Source organism: Berghia stephanieae, chromosome 13 (assembly GCF_034508935.2).
Source record: "Berghia stephanieae isolate SIO BIC M18660-M18661 chromosome 13, UCSD_Bste_1.3, whole genome shotgun sequence".
NCBI classification, from domain to species: domain Eukaryota; kingdom Metazoa; phylum Mollusca; class Gastropoda; order Nudibranchia; family Aeolidiidae; genus Berghia; species Berghia stephanieae.
Genome location: NC_088372.1, coordinates 9,355,931 through 9,378,430, shown reverse-complemented (window position 1 = coordinate 9,378,430; position 22,500 = coordinate 9,355,931). Strand labels below are relative to the sequence as shown.

The 22,500-nt window shown below is 34.3% G+C and overlaps 3 protein-coding genes across 4 annotated transcripts in view; 1 reads left to right on the top strand and 2 right to left on the bottom strand.

The window, feature by feature from the left end:
- The window catches only part of LOC144959069 (polyubiquitin-like), a 58,977-nt gene extending 43,997 nt beyond the window's left edge, over window positions 1-14,980 (bottom strand). Inside the window, exons 1-4 of one of the 2 annotated variants that reach the window (XM_078891440.1) lie at window positions 14,862-14,980; window positions 7,030-7,144; window positions 4,481-4,734; window positions 1,815-1,925 (exon numbers count right to left, since the gene is read on the bottom strand). In XM_078891440.1, the coding sequence (XP_078747566.1) occupies window positions 1,815-1,925; window positions 4,481-4,734; window positions 7,030-7,057 (393 nt within the window). In that variant the 5' untranslated portion in view covers window positions 7,058-7,144; window positions 14,862-14,980. Of the gene's footprint in view, window positions 1-1,814; window positions 1,926-4,480; window positions 4,735-7,029; window positions 7,145-13,181; window positions 13,447-14,861 lie in introns of those variants that run through there. The other variant, XM_078891441.1, reaches the window with a different exon arrangement.
- LOC144959192 (uncharacterized) overlaps window positions 14,536-22,500 on the top strand; it is a 19,825-nt gene continuing 11,860 nt past the window's right edge. Inside the window, exons 1-2 of the mRNA XM_078891736.1 lie at window positions 14,536-14,634; window positions 16,146-16,281. Coding sequence (XP_078747862.1) covers window positions 14,536-14,634; window positions 16,146-16,281 — 235 coding nt within the window. The remainder of the gene's footprint in view (window positions 14,635-16,145; window positions 16,282-22,500) is intronic.
- Window positions 21,293-22,500, bottom strand: part of LOC144958795 (uncharacterized) — a 5,030-nt gene continuing 3,822 nt past the window's right edge. The window contains exon 3 of the mRNA XM_078890998.1: window positions 21,293-22,500. This exon is cut by the window's right edge and continues 511 nt beyond it. The gene's annotated coding sequence lies outside the window, so the exon portion shown is untranslated.

The following is a 22,500-nucleotide window of genomic DNA, read 5'->3' as shown; positions in this document are numbered from 1 at the left end:
TATTTACAGTTAGTTAAATATACTTTATAAACTTCCAGGAAACTCTCTCTCTCTCGCCATTGCTCATGACTCATATCTCAGTGCTCCTGTAAATTATAGAAGTTACCACCAATAAACTACCTCTACTACTACTACCACAGCCACCACCACATCATCATTACTACTACTACCACAACAACCTCCACATCGTTATCAAAACCATAGCAACCACCACCACCTTTACATTATCATCCTCCTCCTCGTCATCTTCGCTACCACTGCAACTACCACAACCACAGCCATCATCATTACTACCACTACCACATCGTTATCAAAACTACAGCAACCGCCACCACCATTACATCATCATCATTATTCTTATAGTCACCATCACTACCACTACTACATCATCACTACCACCACTACAATCACAACCACCACATCAACACCACACCACCATCACTACACAACAGCAGACAAACCGTCATCGTCAACGAAAAGCAAAATAATAATAATAATAGTAATTTAAAAAAAAAAAAAAAAAAAGTAATTTATCTACATTTTGCATCCAGTCCTCTATACAATAAAGCTTTCGGCCCGTAAACAGAACGAACCAGCATTTATAGTACTACTCCGATTAATGAATACGAATGCTATCTACTATTCGCAGTACAACTGTGAATAACAAATACAACTGCTATATACTATTCGCAGTACTACTACGAATAGAGGAAATCACTATTCACAGTACTACTGCGAATAGAGATGGCCTTTCTTAAAATTTCATACTTTTTCAACTTGACTAGCTGTAAATAAATATTTAGAAGTGAAATTAAGTTTTGATATTTCCCGAAGATGTACAAAAAGGGTTGATTTAATCATTTATGACAAGAACTCATTTTTGAAAAAAATTGACCTTCTAATTAAACTTGGCAATATCTCAGTTCAAACCTTTTCACCAACCGACTGATTATGTCATTCACTGTAAAAATGTCAAAGTCTGTTTGGAATAAAGTTTACTTTAACCCTCTCTTCACCAACTACAGGAAAATCGTCACATTCCTTACAATACAACCAACATTTTTCTTATTCAAATTTCATTTGACTATAATAAAATTTAAAGAAAACCAACAGTGTGTTGATGTTTTGCGAATGTATGGCAAGAACTTTACTGCTATTATGTCGAGTGATAAAAAATATTTTTGTGTTCGTTGGGTGTGAAGTTTTGGGGAAAATTCTGAAAATGGCTGGTAAGGAGAGAGTGAAGGGAGAAATATCAAGCGTTTCCATCGCTGACTTCATTCATTGCCTTTATTCACCATTTTGACCTGACAACCAAGGAGAAAAAATTTTGCAATTAAATGTCTTGAAACTTGAGCTTTTATATGTGACGCAATATCCACTAAACATGCTCAAAGTGCTTTACAAAGGGTTCCTAGCCAACAGAAACACTTAACATATAGGACGAGACATGACGCCTGCTTGGCGTTATTACAATTTTACTGGACAGAGACAACGATGTTAACAGCCAGGTACTCATTTTCCACCCGAGAATGGTGAGAGAAATGTGAGTAAAGAGCCTTTTCCAAGGACTCAACTATGAGCAGAGTGAGGCTCAAACCCAGGACCTTTCGATCCAAACTTGAGCTTTGAGCTTTTGTATAGTGCAATATCCACTCAACACGCTCAAAGTGCTTTACAACGGGTCCCTAGCCAACAGCACCACGTAACATATAAAACTATGCGCCGAGTGAGGCTCAAACCCAGGACCTTCAACTACCACTAGACCACATAGCAGCACAAAAGTAATATATTTTGCGATTGAATTTCCTCACCTTATCCTCCAAATCGTTTCGGTGGCCATTCACAAGCATTCTATTAAATACTTTTTGAATGCTTTCCACCTTGCCTAGTTCTTTCCAGATTGCTTCGTTTGCTTTGGTTACCTTTGGAATGAAAGGGAGAAAAAAAACGAAAACAAAAACGAGACGCATGAACAAGAGTGACAACTGGTCACAGTACATGGCTGTCACCCTTTCAAAGAGGTAAATTGGGACACCCAACCAAATGCACAATGCCGTCATGACCTAAACAGCCAGGATGTTTTGATAATCAAATAATATAATCATTTTTGGATTTAGATTTGTCTTTTTTTCTTTTCTGTTCCTTGTTTTCATTTGCTAGTCAAAAATGTATAATTCTGGGATTTGCAAGGTTCGTTTCCATACAAAACCAGTCCAATGTTTCGTTTTGTTTTTTGGATTTTTTCCAGATTGCCAAATTGGGACAGTACAGATTTAATAATAATAATAATAATAATAATAATAATAATAATAATAATAATAATAATAATAATAATAATAATAACAATAATAATAATAATAATAATAATAATAATAATAATAATAATAATAATAACAATAATAATAACAATAATAATAAAAATAAAAATAATAATAATAATAATAATAATAATAGTAATAATAATAATAATAATAATAATAATAATAATAATAATAATAATAATAACAATAACAATAATAATAATAATAATAATAATAATAATAATAATAATAATAATAATAACAATAATAATAACAATAATAATAAAAATAATAATAATAATAATAATAATAATAATAATATTAATAATAATAATAATAATATTAATAATAATAATAATAATAATAATAATAATAATAATAATAATAATAATAATAATAATAATAATAATAAATACTTTATTCATCCTTTTAGGAAATTGTACAACAGATGTGGCAGATGAAAAGAGATGGATTAAAGTATTGACATTAAAAATACACAGAAATCAGCATTAAATAACCTATAATAATCTCACAATAAATTAAATAAAAATGTATCTATTACATGAAATATACTGAATATTATATAGATATAGATAATATGTAGGCTTAATAGAATAAAAATAAATTTGATAATTGATTGAAGAGTGTACTTAGTATCACAATCTCAAATATTTCACTGCAGAAGTTTGGAAAATAAAAATGGTGTAGAAATAGATAAGTTAGTGAGTACATAATCATTACGATAAAATTATCGATAAGAATGTAAACCATATCTACAGCTAAGAACAACATAACTCGTATACTAACACTCAGTTCCTCTAGATTATCCATCCTTATAAAGCCAAATGGTCACTATAGGAGACTTTTGTTTTGATTTTTAAGGGTTTTACAGTGCTTGCGACACATATAGGTCTTTTCAACACCAGTAAGAAGGACGAAAATTAGATAGTTACAGATACTAGAGTTACAATTTCGGAGCACAAAAGAAAAAGTAAGACAAAGGGGAAGGGTAAAAATAAGAGATGTAGATGTAGGTTCCAAGAGCACAAACACAAACACTGATCCCCGCTATGAGGAAAACACTCAAATGTTTACAAACCAACATTCAAAACAAAATAATAAAAGCAACAGCACATAACAGAGAAATGATTTACAAGTTTAAAAAAATCAACTCCCAAAACTAAAACTAAACTTTTGACTGTTTCCCTCCCAGTCAAGGACTCCGGCCAGGGCTAGGACAAAACTATGTATTCCCATTCCAAAGACAGAAACCAACTCGGAAAATGGGTCAAAGGCCCCATCCAGACAGGAGTCTTTAAAAACTCTAATAAACTTCATCAAATCCAGAATTTTGAGTGAGGGGAATGAAATTTTTAATACATGTAGAAAATTTGATTGCATAATTCAAAATGAAGCACTCAACGATGGTGCTCTATCTGTGTGACTGAGGCCGGATGGTCAAGATACTTTGACATTTTGAAAGCATCTCATAACTAAAATTCCATAAATTTGTTATATTTTGATTTTCTATTCTATTTTTTAATGTCTTTAAAACGGAGAGTGAGTGAATGAGTTGTTTTTAATTTATGATCTACCGCTTTGACTTGATGGGTTACAAATAGAGTTTGAGATTCATGAGAGAAAAAGAACCAACCGTTTGTTTGTTTGTTTGTTTTTAGGTGTTTAACGACGCTTTCAACACTATGTAGGGCATTTAAGCGCTCATTTCTAGCTTTCATAAATTTTTTATCGACCTTGAGAGGCCATAGCTGCTCATGTTAATAGTGTTGTAATAAAAATTTTTATAAAGCCATAATAGTTATACGTTTCTTATTTTAAAATGTTTATCTACAATTTCTGCAGGAGTTCACATTCCTGCAGATACTTTAAAATTGTAAGTGGATCGACTGACTGGAACAGAGACTTCAAGTCCCTGTTTTCATAATGTTGTGACCTTATCTGTTCTAACTGTGTTCATTCCGTCAAAATATGTCGAACTGTGAGGTCACAACTTTTACAGATGGGCTTTCATCCCTCTCTAGAAAGAAATGGTGAATGAGGGCAGTATGTCCGATCCAGAGTTGAGTTATTGTGACTTCGTCTCTTCTTTTTAGCCCCGAGTTGGGTTTGGGGCCGAGGTCAGTTTTGATTTGAAAGAACCAACCGTGAAAACTCACCTCATCTTGTAACTGGTCTAATCTGTCTCTCAAATCACGTTCCTTCCCCAACATGGCTTCCACATCCTTCCGAGTTTTAGTTTCCAATTTATTTTTCTTTCTTTCAGCTTCTTTCAAATGGGCCGTTTCTTGTTTGAGGGTGAGGTTCTCTTTTTTGAGGCTGGAGATCTCAGAGATCTTCTCCCTGTCCTTTTTCTCTAGGACCGAAAGCCGAGACTCCAGAGCCTCCATTCTTATAATAAGTGACTCCCTTTCTATGATTGGATGATAATGATAAAACAATAACAATAACATTTTAAAATAAGAATATTAACAACACGGATGATGACATCAACAACAATAATAATAATGATGATGATGATAATAATAATAATAATAATAATAATAATAATAATAATAATAATAATAATAATAATAATAATAATAATAATAATAATAATAATAATAATAATAATTACTACTACTACTACTACTACTACTACTACTATTACTACTAATACTACGATTACTTTTACTAATACTACTACTACTAATAATAATAATAGATTATTCATCCACAGGATTTGTTTTGTCCTACAACAACATCATCATCTTTATCACGTCTACTACAACAACAACCACTACATTATCTTCTCTACCACTACTACTACTACTACTACTACTCCAACCACCACCACCAAGTAATCATCACGACCAATACTACTATAGCCACCACCGCCACATCATCATCACCACCACTACGACAACAATCCAATTTAAAAGGTCTTAACTTCTTACAAATGGAAATATTAAAAAAAAATTCCCCAAACTCTTTCAATCTACTCAAGTAAAATAATTTACAAACAGGTATTGGGATGGTAACTGAAGACAAAAGCATGTGGTGTTCCCAAGCATATGTCGTCTATAAAATTAGGAATTTAATATGCACCGATCACAAAATAAAAATTCAGAAGTAAAAGCCATCACCTATCGTTGAAATAGACAACTATAAATATTTGTGAACGTGTCAGTTGTAAGTTATAGTGACACTAGGCTGTTAGAAGCTGTGGTTTGTAAAGAGTAATATACAAAAATAAAACATAACGGCTTTAAAAAAGAACAAATACCAAACATGGAACGTTTCGGGCTCAAAACCCTTCCTCAGCCAACAACAAACAACAAGGCAGACATAAATGCATAACTAAATTCCACATACAAAATATCTGACGTCTATCTGGAATTTGGTAATGCAATTATGTCTTTATTGTTTTTTTTTGTTTGTTGGCTGAAGAAGGATTTTGAGCCTGAAACGTTCCATGCTTGGTATTTTGTTCTTTTTAAAATCTTATATTCATTTTTGTTTATTACTCTTTGTAAGTTATGGAACTCTTATTCTGCATGTACAGTATCGCACACCAAACTGAAACAAAATGTACCTGAATTAACACATCTACTAACAATGCTTTCAAATTATAGCCACTGCAATACCTGGGCATGGGTGCCAGCAGCAGGAAGAAGTGCTGAAACCTGAAACTAAAATCTCGACACTTTGCCAAACCTGAAAATGTTCTTACTGAAAATACGGCCTAAACTTTACTCTCATTTCATCACCGTTTTTATACCACTATTAAATGATTACACAGCAAACATATTGACACAACGAGGAAATTAATTTGATTTTAAAACCAACTTATAATTATAATACATAGTGAAATCTACTTCCATACACTGAAAAGGTGGCTGAATCATGTTTTCGAATTTTTACTGATGCGATTAGGTTATTTTACTCAAAACACTGAAACCGGAGGTTTTTGACTTCGATATATCGCGAAACTGGAATTCCGGCATGAACTGGAAAACTGGCACCCATGTACCTGGGGTAATTTCCAAAGGCAGTGCTGCCCACACTAGCCCATGTAAATGTCTACAACGGAGATCCAAAATGGGTCAGATTTTGAAAAAAAAACCCAGCGTACAGTCCTTCAACGCGATAATTAGCGCTAAAAAGAGTGGTTATTGATTAGTTATTTATATATAGAATGTTATGAACAGAATCAAATTTCGTCTCATGACTTACTCCCATGAGTATGTTACATTTGACAGACACGTGAAACGTATGGAGATAAAGATAAAGGGAGTAAATCTGACTCATGAATGAACAACACAAAATAAATGACGTTTCAACCTTTGACCTTTTAAAAGTAAACACAAAATACATATATATTTATATTAGATTGTCATAATAATATATGTAGGTGAAAATTTGTAAATGTGTGTGTTTGTGTGTGTGTGTGTGTGCGTGCAATGGAAGAGAGAGAGAGAGAGAGATAGATAGATAGCTAGCTACACACATACACACAAACTCTTACACACACATTTACAAATCTTCACATATATTATTATGACAATCTAATATAAATATATATGTATTTTGTGTTTACTTGAAAAAGGCCAAAGGACGAAACGTCGTTTGTTTTGTGTTGTTCATTCGTCAGTCAGATTTACTCCCTTTATCTTTATCTCCATTTTATTGACTCGTTTAGGCACCTCTAGTTATTAGTGAAACTTACCTTCATCGGTTGCGCTTTTCTCCTCCATTGTCAAAGGGAAGTGAGGTGATTTTTTTGTTTGTTTGTTTGTTGCTTTAGGTCTCTTCCAACACAATTGAGGTTATATGAGAGACCGCTGAAACAAAAACAAGCAATCTAACAAAAATAGTACAAATGTAAATCAAAATCATAACCTAAAGATATCATAAGCTAAATTATAAATAACCAAGAACAAACAGGCAGAAGATTTACAGAAAAAAAAATATCCCCTGTCAAAAATACAATCACAAACCAAAGAAGCAGGATAGGCTAGTAAAGAGAAGAAGAAACGACATCACTATCGGATCGTACACCCATGCGAACATCATAGGTATATGATTCAAGGGTGATGCTCCCATCCAACCACCCGCGAAGTGAGGTGAAGCAATGATGCAGAAAGATGCCTGAACAATAGCCTAGAGATCAAATTATTACAAATAATATGCCTCATTATTCATGCTTCATAGTGGATGGTATAGTGGAATGGGTAGGACATCTGTCTCAGAAAGCTGGTCAAAATTGGTGATTTGTGTTAAATTTCTGTCTGTGTCACTTTATAAAAAAATAAAATTTAAAAAACTTTTATATAGCGCAATATCCACTAAATGTGCTCAAAGCGCTTAACAAGGGGCCCATGGCCAACAGCAACATTTAACATTGGACATGACAGAGACAACGCTGTAAACGGCCAGGTACTCATTTTACACCTGAGTATGGTGAGAGAATGTGAGTAAAGAGTCTTTTCCAAGGACTCAACTATGCGCCGAGCGAGGCTCGAACCCAGGACCTTCTGATCCGAAAGCGCGCGTCATACAACTAGACCACATAGCCGCATTTATATTTTTCGCCTTCTTTTTACAGAATGTTGCAAAGAATAAAAGGTCCACCACATTTTTCCTTATTAACATTGTTTTCTCTCATTTACTTGCCATCTATAAAATATGTCAAATTGTAATTTTCATCGCCATTCTCATTTTTTAAATTGTTAAATAATTTTCATAAATGAATTTTTAAAATGTCATTCAGAAACAGGAAAAAAAAAATAAAAAGGAAATTGAATATCTCACATAGAAACAGAACAAACAATCAGAGGAAACAAAATAATACAATGTAATAATAAAAAAATAAAAAAATAAATACATCTCATAATAATAACAGCACCAACAAAACAATAATAATAATAATAATAATAATAATAATAATAATAATAATAATAATAATAATAATAATAACACCAACAACAACAATAACAGATTAATATCATGTCTCTATAACCAGATGACCTTTATAAAGTTAACATGAAGATTAGTAGAAGAATGGTTGTGAGAGATATATGGATAAGGGGAAGAATGAAAGAGAAGGAGTGTTAAAAAGAAAGAAGAAAGGGAGAGAGAGAGAGAGAGAGAGAGAGAGAGAGAGAGAGAGAGAGAGAGAGAGAGAGAGAGAGAGAGAGAGAGACAGAGAGAGAGAGAGAGAGAGAGAGAGAGAGACAGAGAGAGAGAGAGAGAGAGAGAGAGAGAGAGAGAGAGAAGTTTAATTGATGGGGCTTTTTATTTTTTTCTAATTAGGGGGAAGTTATAATAATTGTCTTTTTAAACGGACCTATAACCGTACTACAACTCTTAACCTACTTACAAATAAAATCTAGACTCATTTACCCCCTCCTCCACCCCCTTCCTTGTCGACTATCAATTGCCTTGTCTCACTTTTGATATCTGGCACCAGTTTGTCTAAACTGACGCCATAAAAAATGGGAGTGTCACCAAAATTCACACGACTGAATACAGGTGTCAAAATATGACACAAGATATGATGTAATTTTTTCACCGATCCACCACTTGACCTGAGCTATTATCAGAGGAAAATGTTTGACACGGCAAAATCAGCGAAAATTTTCTGAGAAAATTGCAAAATCCCGGAATTCCGCGGAAGATTATCATCACTGATTATTAATATTAGTTCGGAATATTGGGGATAATGAAACAAATCAGTCAGAGAATATGGAACAACAACCGCAAAATATTCTACTTTGGTTCAAGGACTGGCTTTGCAATCGAATGCAACAAGTTGTCACTTGAGTGAAAAAATGTATTGTATCAGGAGTACCACAAGGAACAGCACTTGGGGGGCCTTTATGCTTCTTGATATTCATCAATGACCTCGGAAACGAATTATCGCCACAAATTAGGCTTAAACTGTTCGCAGACGATGGCCTTCTTTTCAGGACAATAGACAGTAGCACAGATGCACATGAACTCCAGAAAGATCTTGATTCCCTCCAGGCGTTGTCAGATACAAGGCACATGAAGTACCATCCATCCTGGCAATAATCACAGTGTAAAATTTAGGCTGCCATTTGATAATCGTCTATATAATAATCAACAATTAACGACCAGGCTGTGATTATTCACAGACGCGTCTGTATTTCATCGCCTTCGATCAAACACATGTCTGTCGGAGGCCTTCCAAAATAGTAGGGGGAATTAGGTCCAAAAAACCCTTGAATTGTGCAAACAGGGTTGAAAGCATGAAAATTACATATGTTGTAGAATATGAAAAACCCTATAATTTATGATATAGAACCACTCTGAGAGATCAGTATTAGTTGAGATAAAAGGTTTTTAAGATTAGAAAATTTTGAAATGGACGACAATAATTGCTTTCATTTTTATTGTGTAAACATTCGAGACAAGCCGATCAAAGGTTGTTTTACGTCATCCTTTGGATTCCCATTGGTGACTATTTTTAGCGTCGAAGCGGATGTTTTCCTTTCCCTTTACTTTTGATTCACGAACCATACAAATTATTTAATCGTAAATATTATTCAGTTTCACTTGTTTTAAAGGAAGTCTAGCGAGCAATATTCTATAATATGAGATTTTTTCTGAATCTGATTTAATAAGTATAATCAATTACTCTAAAACGGACGGGCAGACGGGTAGACGAGCAGAGGGGTAGACTAGCAGAACACAGCTCAATAAATGCCGATAACCGGTGTTGACAAAGGACAGTGCTCCTTCTCCCCTCCTGTTTTCTTTTCTTTCCAAAAATATTGCTATAATCATTTTACGTGAGTTAAAACCCATTTCGGTCAAATTTGATGACAGTAAAGAGTCAGCATACCACTTATATTGCTATAATTATCATCATCATCAACCACTATGATGCTGTATTACGTTATTTACCGCAAAGGGACAATGGGAGAATGTTCTATTTGTACTGTTGTGTCCTTATGCACTGCACATATTTTGCCTGCTGATGATGGGTCTTTAACAGAAAGAACGAAAGAAAGAGAGAGAGAGAGAGAGAGAGAGAGAGAGAGAGAGAGAGAGAGAGAGAGAGAGAGAGAGAGAGAGAGAGAGAGAGAGAGAGAGAGAGAATCATGAAAGAATATTGCATATGCCTAATAAAGGAATGCGTTTGCATGATTTCAGATACACATACAATAGCAAAAAGAACTGCTCCCAGATACTGGGACAAGTGTTTGATATGCCAACAAGATAACACAGACCGCTTATAATGTCCCTCTAAGTCGAGGAGGAATGACAAAGGGGAAGGCTATGAAACTCTTTTTGAAGATTTAACACGATTCAATTCTTTGGTTTGTGATGAAAACAAGTTGGATGTATCTATTTTTTTAATTCATCAAAAAGAAATGAGATTATTGAAAGCTTAAAACAAAATGATGCTAAGTGGCATAATTATTGTCGTGTAAAATTTAATGCCAACAAAATTAGGCGATTAGAATTAAAGAAATCTAAAAGAATTGCCCTAAAAGAATTCTAAACTTCGTCATTTGACTTGGAGGAGTCACCGAATGAATATATTTCGCAACCCACGAGAATAATGAGACAACGTTCAAAATTAGAGATTGGCTGTAATAAACAAACGTGCTTTTTTGTAAAAACATGGAATCGAGAGTACTCATTTCTGTAATGACAACAGATATGGAAGAAAATATTCGTGAAATAGCGTTATCTATAAAAGATTCTGATATGTTGTCATTTTTGCCGGAGGAGATTTAGTCGCTCAGGAGGCACACTACCGCCCTATACCATAAAATTTTTCATGTATGATACTTAAAAAAACAAGCTTTAAAAGATATCACTGCTGATGATAATCATGATGTCACAGTTCTTGAAAGAAGTCGAGCTTTTGCTAACATTATATCTTTTATAGAAGAGAACCCTGCAACAAATGTGACGATCGACATGAACCACTGTGGAGCTTATTTCCAGAATTGTCAAAAGTGTCCCAAAAACTAATCAAGTGTTCATGTAAGAGAGAATGTATCGGCACCCGATGCAAGTGTTTAAGGTCCGGTTTGTGTAAATGCGGGGTGTGTGTGTGTGTGTGGGGTGTGTGTGTGTGTGTGTGTGTGGGGGGGGTGTTAGGTCATTACTACAGTGCTATGTGGTCTAGTGGTATGACACTCGCTTTCGGATCGGAAGGTCCTGGGTTCGAGCTTCGCTCGGCGCATAGTTGAGTCCTTGGAAAAGACTCATTACTCACATTCTCTCACCGTACTCAGGTGTAAAATGAGTACCTGGCCGTTAACAGCGTTGTCTTTGTCCAAAAAATTGTAATATCGCCTAACAGGCGTCATATCTCGTCCTTCATGTTAAATGTTGCTGTTGACCAGGGACCCCTTGTAAAGCGCATTGAGCACGTTAAGTGGATATTGCGCTATATAAATGCTCAATTAAGTAATGAGTAAAATTCTCTCTCTCTGTGTGTGTGTGTGTGTGTGTGTGTGTCTCTCTCTCTCTCTCTCCGTCTCTCCCGCTCACTCCTTCTCCCCCCCTCTCCCTATTTTATCTACTAGTTAGGTTAGTACAGTAATGACTAAAATTCTCTCTCTCTCTCTCTCTCTCTCTCCGTCTCTCCCGCTCACTCCCTCTCCCGCTTTTATCTACTAGTTACAAGACGAAATAACCATCTACCGTAAATGGTTACCAGTGTATTTAAAGTTTTAGAACGCACATTGTATTATCGTGGTAATTTCCTCGGATAAGTAATGCTATATAGAAAAAAATAAAAGTGCTAAAAACGCACTGCTATAATAAATTGCCAGAGTGGTTCTATATCAGGTGTTATTTATACGGGTCTTAGCTACCTATATGCCAATTTTCAGGATTTCAACCTCAATGTGCACGGTTTTAGCCTAATTTTCCTTAATATAATGAATAAGAAGAAAATATATACTTTTACGCAGTTATTTCCCTTGTTTAATAGAGCTGTAATAGGTAAAATCTAAGGCCTTAAACCGATACGTTATGATTGATTGCCAGAGTGGTTCTATATCAGATGTTTTTTCTATGGGTCTTAGCAACCTGTATGCAAATTCTCATGCTTTCAAACCGAATTTGCACGGTTTTAGTCTAATTCCCCCTACTAAAACTAAAAAAAGCTCCTCGGTCTAGCATTCTCCCCCTGTATTTTCATTATGGATCTTTTGTCATTGCCATGAGTTTATTCAATTTGTCTAGTAGCATTTTAAAAACCCCAGATGCCTAATATTGAGATATAGACACAGTGTAGGTATGTCTTTGGAGATTCCCACTTTGTCTTAGATTAGGTGGCGACGTCCTTAGATCTCTAAAATGGAGACGCCCACTTTGGTTTTATTTCTTTAACTTTTTCTCATCGTGAAAGAGATGTTAAAATCTAGGCTGTCATTATTCCCAGACGCCTGTCTGGGGATAATAAAAATTCGTTATCCCCAGACAGATGTCTGGGGATAACCAATTTTTGTTATCCCCAGACACCTGTCTGAGGATACTATCCCGAGACGCATGTAGCAAGTGGGCAGAAAGATTTTATGCAAAATGCCAAACTAGGCGTGAAAAATACCAAATATTCTGGAAAAAAATACTAGTGGTTGTGTCCCAAAACAGTTAATATATCAAGTGATGTTTAACACAAGATGAAAGTAAATAGTGATCAAATGTCAAATCCAGCTCTTTTAAAAAATATATTTTAAAGCAAATGGATCAATGAAATTTCTTTTGTTACTTTGATCTGAAAACGTCAAACTGGCAATTCGACCTTTTATTTTCAACCAGGAAGAAAGTTGTTAATCATCAAATCTGTTCATAGTCCACCAACCATTTAAATTTTCATTACCAACCTACCTGTTAACTTTATTGATCATCTCTTGTTTCTATAATTTGCTCATTCTGGCCACAATTTTGGGGACGACCGGGAATAATTTTTATGTCGCGGACGAATTCCTAGGCCATGGTGTTGTTCGCCCCAAAGCCCAAAACCCACACCTGTTATTTTCCTGTCTGCTTCGCACAAGACAATACAATTTAGTATCACACGTCCACAAAACTAGATCCAACAACATATTTTTATTCGAATCAGAGATGAAAATAACTACCAAAACAAGGAAGCAAAAATGGTGGAAATATGAATTTAAAATATTCCGATAGCGGTGTGGATAGGCAGCTCAGTGGGTAAGGCCACCTTTCATTTTAGGCCTACTCCTTTTAGCTGCACAGATTCGACCCAGTCGCGACCCCCCCCCCCCCCCCCCCCCCACTCATTTTTTTTTTTTTTTTTAACTTTTCTTTCTTTCTTCCCAATTGATTTTCATTGTTTTCACTTTTGTTCCGAGTTCCGAGCAAGAGTTTTTAAAAAAATCAGTTGATTTTTTTATTTCTCCGATAATATTATTTCATTATTTAATTTGCTCTAGATCTATTATTGTTTTTTTTTTGTTTTGGTCAATGATAATAATAATAATAATAATTGTAATATTTGTTATTATTATTACTATTACCATCATAATCATTATTATATTATTATCAATAATAGTATTATTTTTATTATTAATACTCTTATCATCATACTATTACTATTATTATTATTATTATTTTTATTGTTATTATTATTATTGTTATTATTATTATCATTATTATTATTATTATTATTATTATTATTATTATTATTATTATTATTATTATTATTATTATTGTTAACACTATTCCCTGCTCCGAGGGAAATCTCTCTTTTTTTTTTTTTTATATTTTGACCTAAACCTTAGAGTTTTTTGTTTGCTAAACCTTTATGTAAATGTTCCGTTTCTGAGCATGAATTTCTTAAATTGTTTTTATTTTTAAAACAATTATTGTTTTTATTTTTAAAACAATTATTGTTTTTATTTTTAAAACAATTATTGTTTTTTTTTTCTCCTCTATCTGACCATTTGGTCGCTCTCTGAATATTTCTGTTTGTTTGCTTTTTAATTATTTATTATTTTTAGACACTATTTGAGATGGGAGTGGGGACGAATATATTTGCTAGAAACTAGAAAAAAAAAACAAGAGAGAGAGAGAGAGAGAGAGTTTAATAATAAAAAAAGAGGTGGGGGGGAGGATGGATGGAACATTTATCCCTTTTAACGTTCTGTAAAAAGAAGACGGAATTTAACAAAAAAAAAAAAAAAATACGATACCAGGATTCGAACCAACAACGTCGATTATGGCCAAACTTCCAGGGCAGACGACTAAACCATTCGGCCATGACACCCACTTCGAAGTCGACGCATATTGTGTATATGAAGTAACAACTGATTTTAATGTTGGTTAATTTTATGTTTTTATAGATATTTTATTAACTTTTCTTATTTCTATATGTGCATCTGGAAACATTCCATATTCTGGAATGTGGATAATTGATTAAAAGAGCGGAGTTTCAAATATGCGTCTGGGGGTAATGAAAATTCCATGGACTGATAATGTAAACGCTTTGAATACGGAAGTTCATGAGACAACTTTTGAAAACATGCATTAAAGAATTATATTTACTTCACTTTTCAATGTGTCAATACAAACATGAGACGATAAAAATCTTACTGTTACTGTGTAGTGGTCTAGTCGTAATGGATTCTCGTCTCGATCGTAGGGTGGGCATAAAATTTATGCCAGTTATGCTTTACTTTCGTAGCTAAATACATCAGTAAAACGTCTGTAGCCAGCACGTAAGATTGGAGATAGAGTGTCTTTCACGGCACTGGAAAAGTAGAGAGCAGTGGGGGCTGCCTGAAGCCTGGTATCGTGAAAATACTAACGAAAGAGTGAAATGGAGAGGCTTTGGATGGGAATAATACAGATAATGGACGTTTCGGACACAAACCCTTCGTCAACACAACAATAAACAACTAAACGTTGAAAACAAATAAATAAAATGAAATGGAGTGGGGTGCCATTTAATTTTCTTTGATTTCAACGTTTATATTTTGTTAATTGTTGTGCTGACGAAGGGTTTGTCTGTATTGTTCACGGCACTGGAACCTCACGGATGGTGCCGAATAAAATAATACAGATAAAGAAAACAGGGTGTATTTAAGGTCTATACACCTTCACACTTGAGTTTCGTGGGTTGTAAAATAAACAAACACAAACAGAAAAAAAAACCCACAAAGAAAAAAAACAAAACAAAAAACAAAAAAAAAAAAAAACAAAAAAACAAAAACAAACCCCCCCCCCCCACCCCCCCCCCCACACACACCCAAAACAAACAAAACAAAAAATCAAAACACAACAACAAAAAAGGACAAAAACAACAAACAAAAACCAAACAAACGTAGAACGCAATTTAATATTAATTTTCTCACGAACAGATACAATGTGGTCATGTTTCATTCTATATTTGGAACTTGCTTTTGGCTTGGAACCTACGTGCACTTATTTGCATCTATAAGATGTAAACGTCGCTCGGGACACCTACGTGTATTTATTTGCATCAATAAGATGTAAACGTCACTTGGGACACCTACGTGCACTTATTTGCATCTATAAGATGTAAACGTCACTTGGGACACATACTTGCACTTGTTTGCATATATAAGATGTAAACTTCATCAGCATCATCATCATCACCACCACCATCATCATTACCACCACCACCACCACCACCACCATCATCATCATCATCATCATCATCATCATCATCATCATCATCATCATCATCATTATTATTATTATTATTATTATTATTATTATTATTATTATTATTATTATTATTATTATTATTATTATTATTATTATTATTATAATTATTATTATTATCTATTTATTTATTTTTGGCAGTTGGACCCCAAGAGTAAAAAGCAGATGGAACCGCTCGAGAAAGTTCAAATCAGAGATTGTAGGTCTGTTTGTAGCAACTACATGACTGAAAGCGTCAGTGAGATGAGCAAGAGCCTAAACCAACGTGAACTAAAAGGTATTAGAGAACTTCATGGCGAATACTTAAACCAATCGCCATTATACGTGAGACGCACAATCCAAAACGCCAGTTTTAGTAGTAGTATTAGTAGTTGTAGTAGTAGTAGTACTAGTAGTAGTAGTAGTAGTAGTAGTAGTAGTAGTAGTAGTAGTAGTAGTAGTAGTAGTAGTAGTAGTAGTAGTAGTAGTAGTAGTAGTAGTAGTAGTAGTAGTAGTAGTAGTAGTAGTAGTAGTAGTAGTAGTAGTAGTAGTAGTAGTTGTTGTTGTTGTTGTTGTTGTTGTTGTTGTTGTTGTTGTTGTTGTTGTTGTTGGTGGTGGTGGTGGTGGTGTTGTAGTAGTAGTAGAATACTGTTCTTTATCAAAATCTATAATAATGTATGAACTTGGCACTAAATTGCCAAACTGGCAGCATATTTTTTTTTTCCACGCCTCCTCTTGTTGCTGCGACAGGTTTTTCTGAGAATCGAAACCGTAACCGTGTGATAACAACAGCGCCACCTGTTCCATTGAAAGGGGACGGCAATTTAATGTCCGAATTTTGTCGTGCAAATTCGGATAGAAACATATCAATTTGCACCCAGGTTACCAAGACACATGAGAATAATACCTAATATGGAGCCACTCTAGTAATTAATCATAACGTTTCGTTTTAACGCCTTTGTCTTTCCATAGTTCAGCTTTATTAACCAAGGGTAATAACCGTGTAAATACATATAATTTCTTCCCATTTATTTTACCTATTCATTTTGATATATTTACAGTGATTGAAGACTCAATTTATATATAATCACCCAGGTCTTTTTAAACTTTTATTTATTTATTTAAAAAATAATTTTTTTGTCATTCATGTCTATGAGTAATTCTCACACATGCCCCGACAGAGAGACAGAGAACGTCACCATAGCATTACGCATGCGTCTCTCTTATCAACTGAGGACATCTATCGTTTGGTGTATGAGGTATCACTAATAAAAGTTGATAAATCACTTTTCAAAATGTTATTAAATACATACTTTTAATATTATTCTTGGGTGCATTCCTTATTGTTTTTTATTCAAATCACTGAGAACTTTTCATCAAAATAAGTTTATTGGTTATATTTTTATCTAATTAAAGTATGTAAATCATAACATTTTAAAAGTGATTTCTCAAATATAATTAGCCCCTAGTGATATCTCATAAACCAAACGATAGATTTCCCCAGTTGATAAGAGAGACGCATGCACAATGCTATGTTGACGTTCTCTCTGTAAGGACATATGGTCCTAAACTGTATTAAATAGACTATAAACCTTCAAGATTACACATAGTTTTGTGTGTTGGTACCTACGGATAACATTGTTGTGAGCTTATTAGCTAAGCGCGCAGCATCTATAGCGTCCTCTCTAGCAGTCAGGAGGAGTTGTCGTAACAGTAGGGTCGCGGGTTCGAGCCCCCGTCGTCGCCAAGTTTTATTCTCGTTCGTCTCTTGGCACTTTTCTCCTCATTTCATTTCCTTTTATTATCAACATAAGTGTCTGCTCCACTCACTTTTCTGAATTAATATTTACCAACCCCGGCCCACCCCGCACAATATTATCCCTTTCATTCATTCATTCATTCATTCATTCATTCATTCATTCATTCATTTATTCATTCATTCATTCAAAACAGCTAAATACATCATTAAACGGTCTGTAGCCAGCACGTAAGATTGGAGATAGAGTGTCTTTCACGGAACTGGAAAAGTAGAAAGCAGTGGGGGCTGCCTGAAGCCTGGTATTGTGAAAATACTAACGAAAGAGTGAAATGGAGAGGCTTTGGATGGTTTATGTTTTAGTGAATTATAATAAATTAATTATTGAAATGAATTTGAAAGCTACAGTTGAAATGTTTACGTTTATAGTGCTAGACTATCGCTACTCTTGGATCATGGAGATGAAAAAAAAAAGTCATCGATTATTTCCCTTAGTTTTGTCGTCTGCAATCTGTGTCACGAAAGTTCAAGGCCTCAACCAATTAGTACCCCTCATTGCTACGGTTCCAATATAGATAGAATGAAGTTGACGTCACTCGGGTCTTTGTTATTGTTTTTTTTTTTTTTTTTTTTTTGCCATCCACGTTTATGACTAATTCTCAATTATTGTATTATCCTGACTATAAAATTTCAAGGTTACACGTAGTTTTGTGTGTTGATCCCGTATACTTCCGGATGGCAATGTTGTGAGCTTATTAGCCAAGCGCACAGTATCTATGCAAGAGTGCATTTAATTTATGGCTATAAGGGAAGCTAGCAGTCGTTCTTTATCATTGCTAAAGGGTGTGCAATGATATCATTTTAGTCTCGGCCGTCGGCTTCGTTAATTTATAGCCAGACACAAGGACCTTGGCATTCGTAAACTTATGGACACTGACCAACAAATTACATCAAAAGACAAGTCTTTGTCCACCAAAGAAAACAAATCGTGAGTTGTATTCAACAGTTAAATCAATGGGATCACTTGTTTCCTTGACCACTACTAAAAACAACTCACTAGGTGGTCAAAATACCTAAAAATGACGTCAAAATATGAATCTTAGTTTGTCTTATTGTCAGGCTATAAGTTACGATGGCAAAGCTAGGACCGTAGCCATCGTTAACCTATAGCCTGACACTAGAACCCTCTAGGACTTACAGTTTTGACGTCAATTTTAAGGTTTGTGCAGCGTCTAGTGAATTGTCGTTAGTAGAGCTCAAGGAAATAAGTGATTCCATTGGTTGAGCTATTGAATACAATTCACGATTTGTTTTCTTTTGCGACCAAAAGACTTGTCTTTTGACGTAAATTTTTGCTCAGTGTCAGGCTATACGTTAACGATCGCTACGCTGGGACCCACTATGACTTGCAATTTGACGTCATGTTTTAAAGTGTGTGTGCCTCTTAGTGTAGCCATCGTGAACTAATAGCCTGACAATAGATAGAATGCGCTTGGCCAAGGAGTTCACAACATTGCCATCCGGAAGTATAAAGGACCAACACACAAACTCTGTGTAACCATGAACTTTTATAGTCTGGTTAATTCAGTTTAGTGAGAACAACTCAAAAACGCGGATGGCAAAAACAATAACAAAGGCCTGAGTGACGTCATCTGCATACTATCTATAGAACCTACTGGGACTTATAGTTTGACGTCATTTTCTAGGTTTTTGCATAGTCTAGTGAGTTATCGTTAGTAGTGCTCAAGGAAACAAGTGATCCCATTGGTTGACCTATTGACTACACCTCACGATTTGTTTTCTTTTGTGGCCAATGACTTGTCTTTTGACGTCATTTGTTGGTCAGTGTCAGGCGATGGAGTGGGATGTCTTTACTAGTGCAAATGATCACCATTGGTTGAACTATAGGAAAGAAAAGTCGTGACATCAAACCCTCTACTCTTTTGGTTCCTAAATCCATGGAAGTGTGTATGTAACCAGTCCTTCGCGGTACTAATAATGAATGGGTTACATAAAAGTAAGTGGCATAACTATTTCAGTAGCAGGATGTATAGGCAGATTCTAAGGATTACGGGACGTAAAAGAGCCAGGATTGGTGATAGTTATTGACGACCAGCTTACGTTGGGACTAGAAAATAAGATGTCATCACTCTGACACATAAATAAAGATGAATTACTTTAAATAATAATAATAATAATAATAATAATAATAATAATAATAATAATAATAATAATAATAATAATAATAATAATAATAATAATAATAATAATAATAATAATAATAATCATAATAATAGTAATAATAATAGTAATAATTATCATTATCATTATTATTATTATTATCATTATCATCATTATTATTATTATTATTATTATTATTATTATTATTATTATTATTATTATTATTATTATTATTATTATTATTATTATTATTATTATTATTATTATTATCATTAACATTATTATTATCATTATCATTATCATTATTATTATTATTATTATTATTATTATTATTATTATTATTATTATTATTATTATTATTATTATTATTATTATTATTATTATTATTATTATTATTATTATACCCTATTGTTCTTCTGGATTTTGGTCTCATTGATTGTGAGAGGATGACTGCAATTTGATTTGTGTATTGTTTGGTGGATAATTGTGATGTTCTATTTGTTTTTGCATATAAAGGCTTCTAACCCGAGGCTATGATGCAAGCGTGAATAACAACAATGACACCCTTTCGCAACGGAACCATAAGATACCGTCGTATAGGCATGCCACGAAGGAATATAGATCATCCATCAAACCGGATGTCTAACGTCAGCAGGAATCACCCTATGGCATGCTGTCTAAGTGAACATATAGTATTCAATAGTCTGATGTCACGTCGCCTAGCAACGAGCAGCTTGGTTCTAAACAAAGAAAATCGATACTTTTTATTCTTCATGCTGGCTAGAACTTTTTCATATGTCATGTGATCAGAATGTATAAAATTCAAAACATGATCAGATTTATAATGTTTTCCTCCTCTGGATTCACTTTTATGCTCGTCGGAGAAATATTTCATATGGGTGTACGTCCGCCATAGTTCCGATAGTTTAGAACCAGTTATTAAGTTACTATGCGCCATTATGAGGGAAGTGACGTCATGACTGTTGAAGCGTATTTAGGGGTTAATAATCTAGAGGAGGGGGGGGGGGGTGCAGCGTGGCTCAGCGGTACGGTCTTTGCTTCGTACCCGAAAGGTACCGAGTTCGATTTCCCGCTGCTCTGTGCGTGTGGCCTTGAGCAAGTCACCTCGCCCTAGCTCAATTTGCGGCGCTGCACACTGGGAGGAGGAGGAGAAGGAGGAGGAGGAGGAGGAGGAGGAGGAGGAGGAGGAGGAGGAGGAGGAGACGAAGAAGAAGAAGAAGAAGAAGAAGAAGAAGAAGAAGAAGAAGAAGAAGAAGAAGAAGAAGAAGAAGAAGAAGAAGAAGAAGAAGAAGAAGAAGAAGAAGAAGAAGATACAACTCAATGGTCAGAAAACATAAACAGACACAAAACGTAAATTGCAATATTTTATTTCATGAAGATAATAAAGTATAATATTTCTCTTTAATCAAAACTAATATTTTTTTTCGTGAATTTAAATTCTTATCTAGATAGTAATCCTAGGCAGCTTGTGCAGAAATTTAATATAAAGAATTCTATGCCAATAAAATATTTTGTCAAGATCTGCAGGGATTGTAATTTTCCGATTGCCATAAAGGAACGATAAAGATCTAAAACGATGTGTATAAAACAGTGCAGTGTCAGACAAAATAGAAAGAAAATGCAAGAAAAAAATATCCTGAACAATCTGCCTGCCAGGAAGAAAAATACAAGAAAAAATTATCCTGAACAATCTGCCTGCCAGGAAGAAAAATACAAGAAAAAATTATCCTGAACAATCTGCCTGCCAGAAAGAAAAATACAAGAAAAAATTATCCTGAACAATCTGCCTGCCAGAAAGAAAAATACAAGAAAAAATTATCCTGAACAATCTGCCTGCCAGGAAGAAAAATACAAGAAAAAATTATCCTGAACAATCTGCCTGCCAGGAAGAAAAATACAAGAAAAAATTATCCTGAACAATCTGCCTGCCAGGAAGAAAAATACAAGAAAAAAATATCCTGAACAATCTGCCTGCCAGGAAGAAAAATACAAGAAAAAATTATCCTGAACAATCTGCCTGCCAGAAAGAAAAATACAAGAAAAAATTATCCTGAACAATCTGCCTGCCAGAAAGAAAAATACAAGAAAAAATTATCCTGAACAATCTGCCTGCCAGGAAGAAAAATACAAGAAAAAATTATCCTGAACAATCTGCCTGCCAGGAAGAAAAATACAAGAAAAAATTATCCTGAACAATCTGCCTGCCAGAAAGAAAAATACAAGAAAAAAATTATCCTGAACAATCTGCCTGCCAGGAAGAAAAATACAAGAAAAAATTATCCTGAACAATCTGCCTGCCAGAAAGAAAAATACAAGAAAAAATTATCCTGAACAATCTGCCTGCCAAGAAGAAAAATACAAGAAAAAATTATCCTGAACAATCTGCCTGCCAGAAAGAAAAATACAAGAAAAAATTATCCTGAACAATCTGCCTGCCAGGAAGAAAATACAAGAAAAAATTATCCTGAACAATCTGCCTGCCAGGAAGAAAACTACAAGAAAAATTATCCTGAACAATCTGCCTGCCAGGAAGAAAAATACAAGAAAAAATTATCCTGA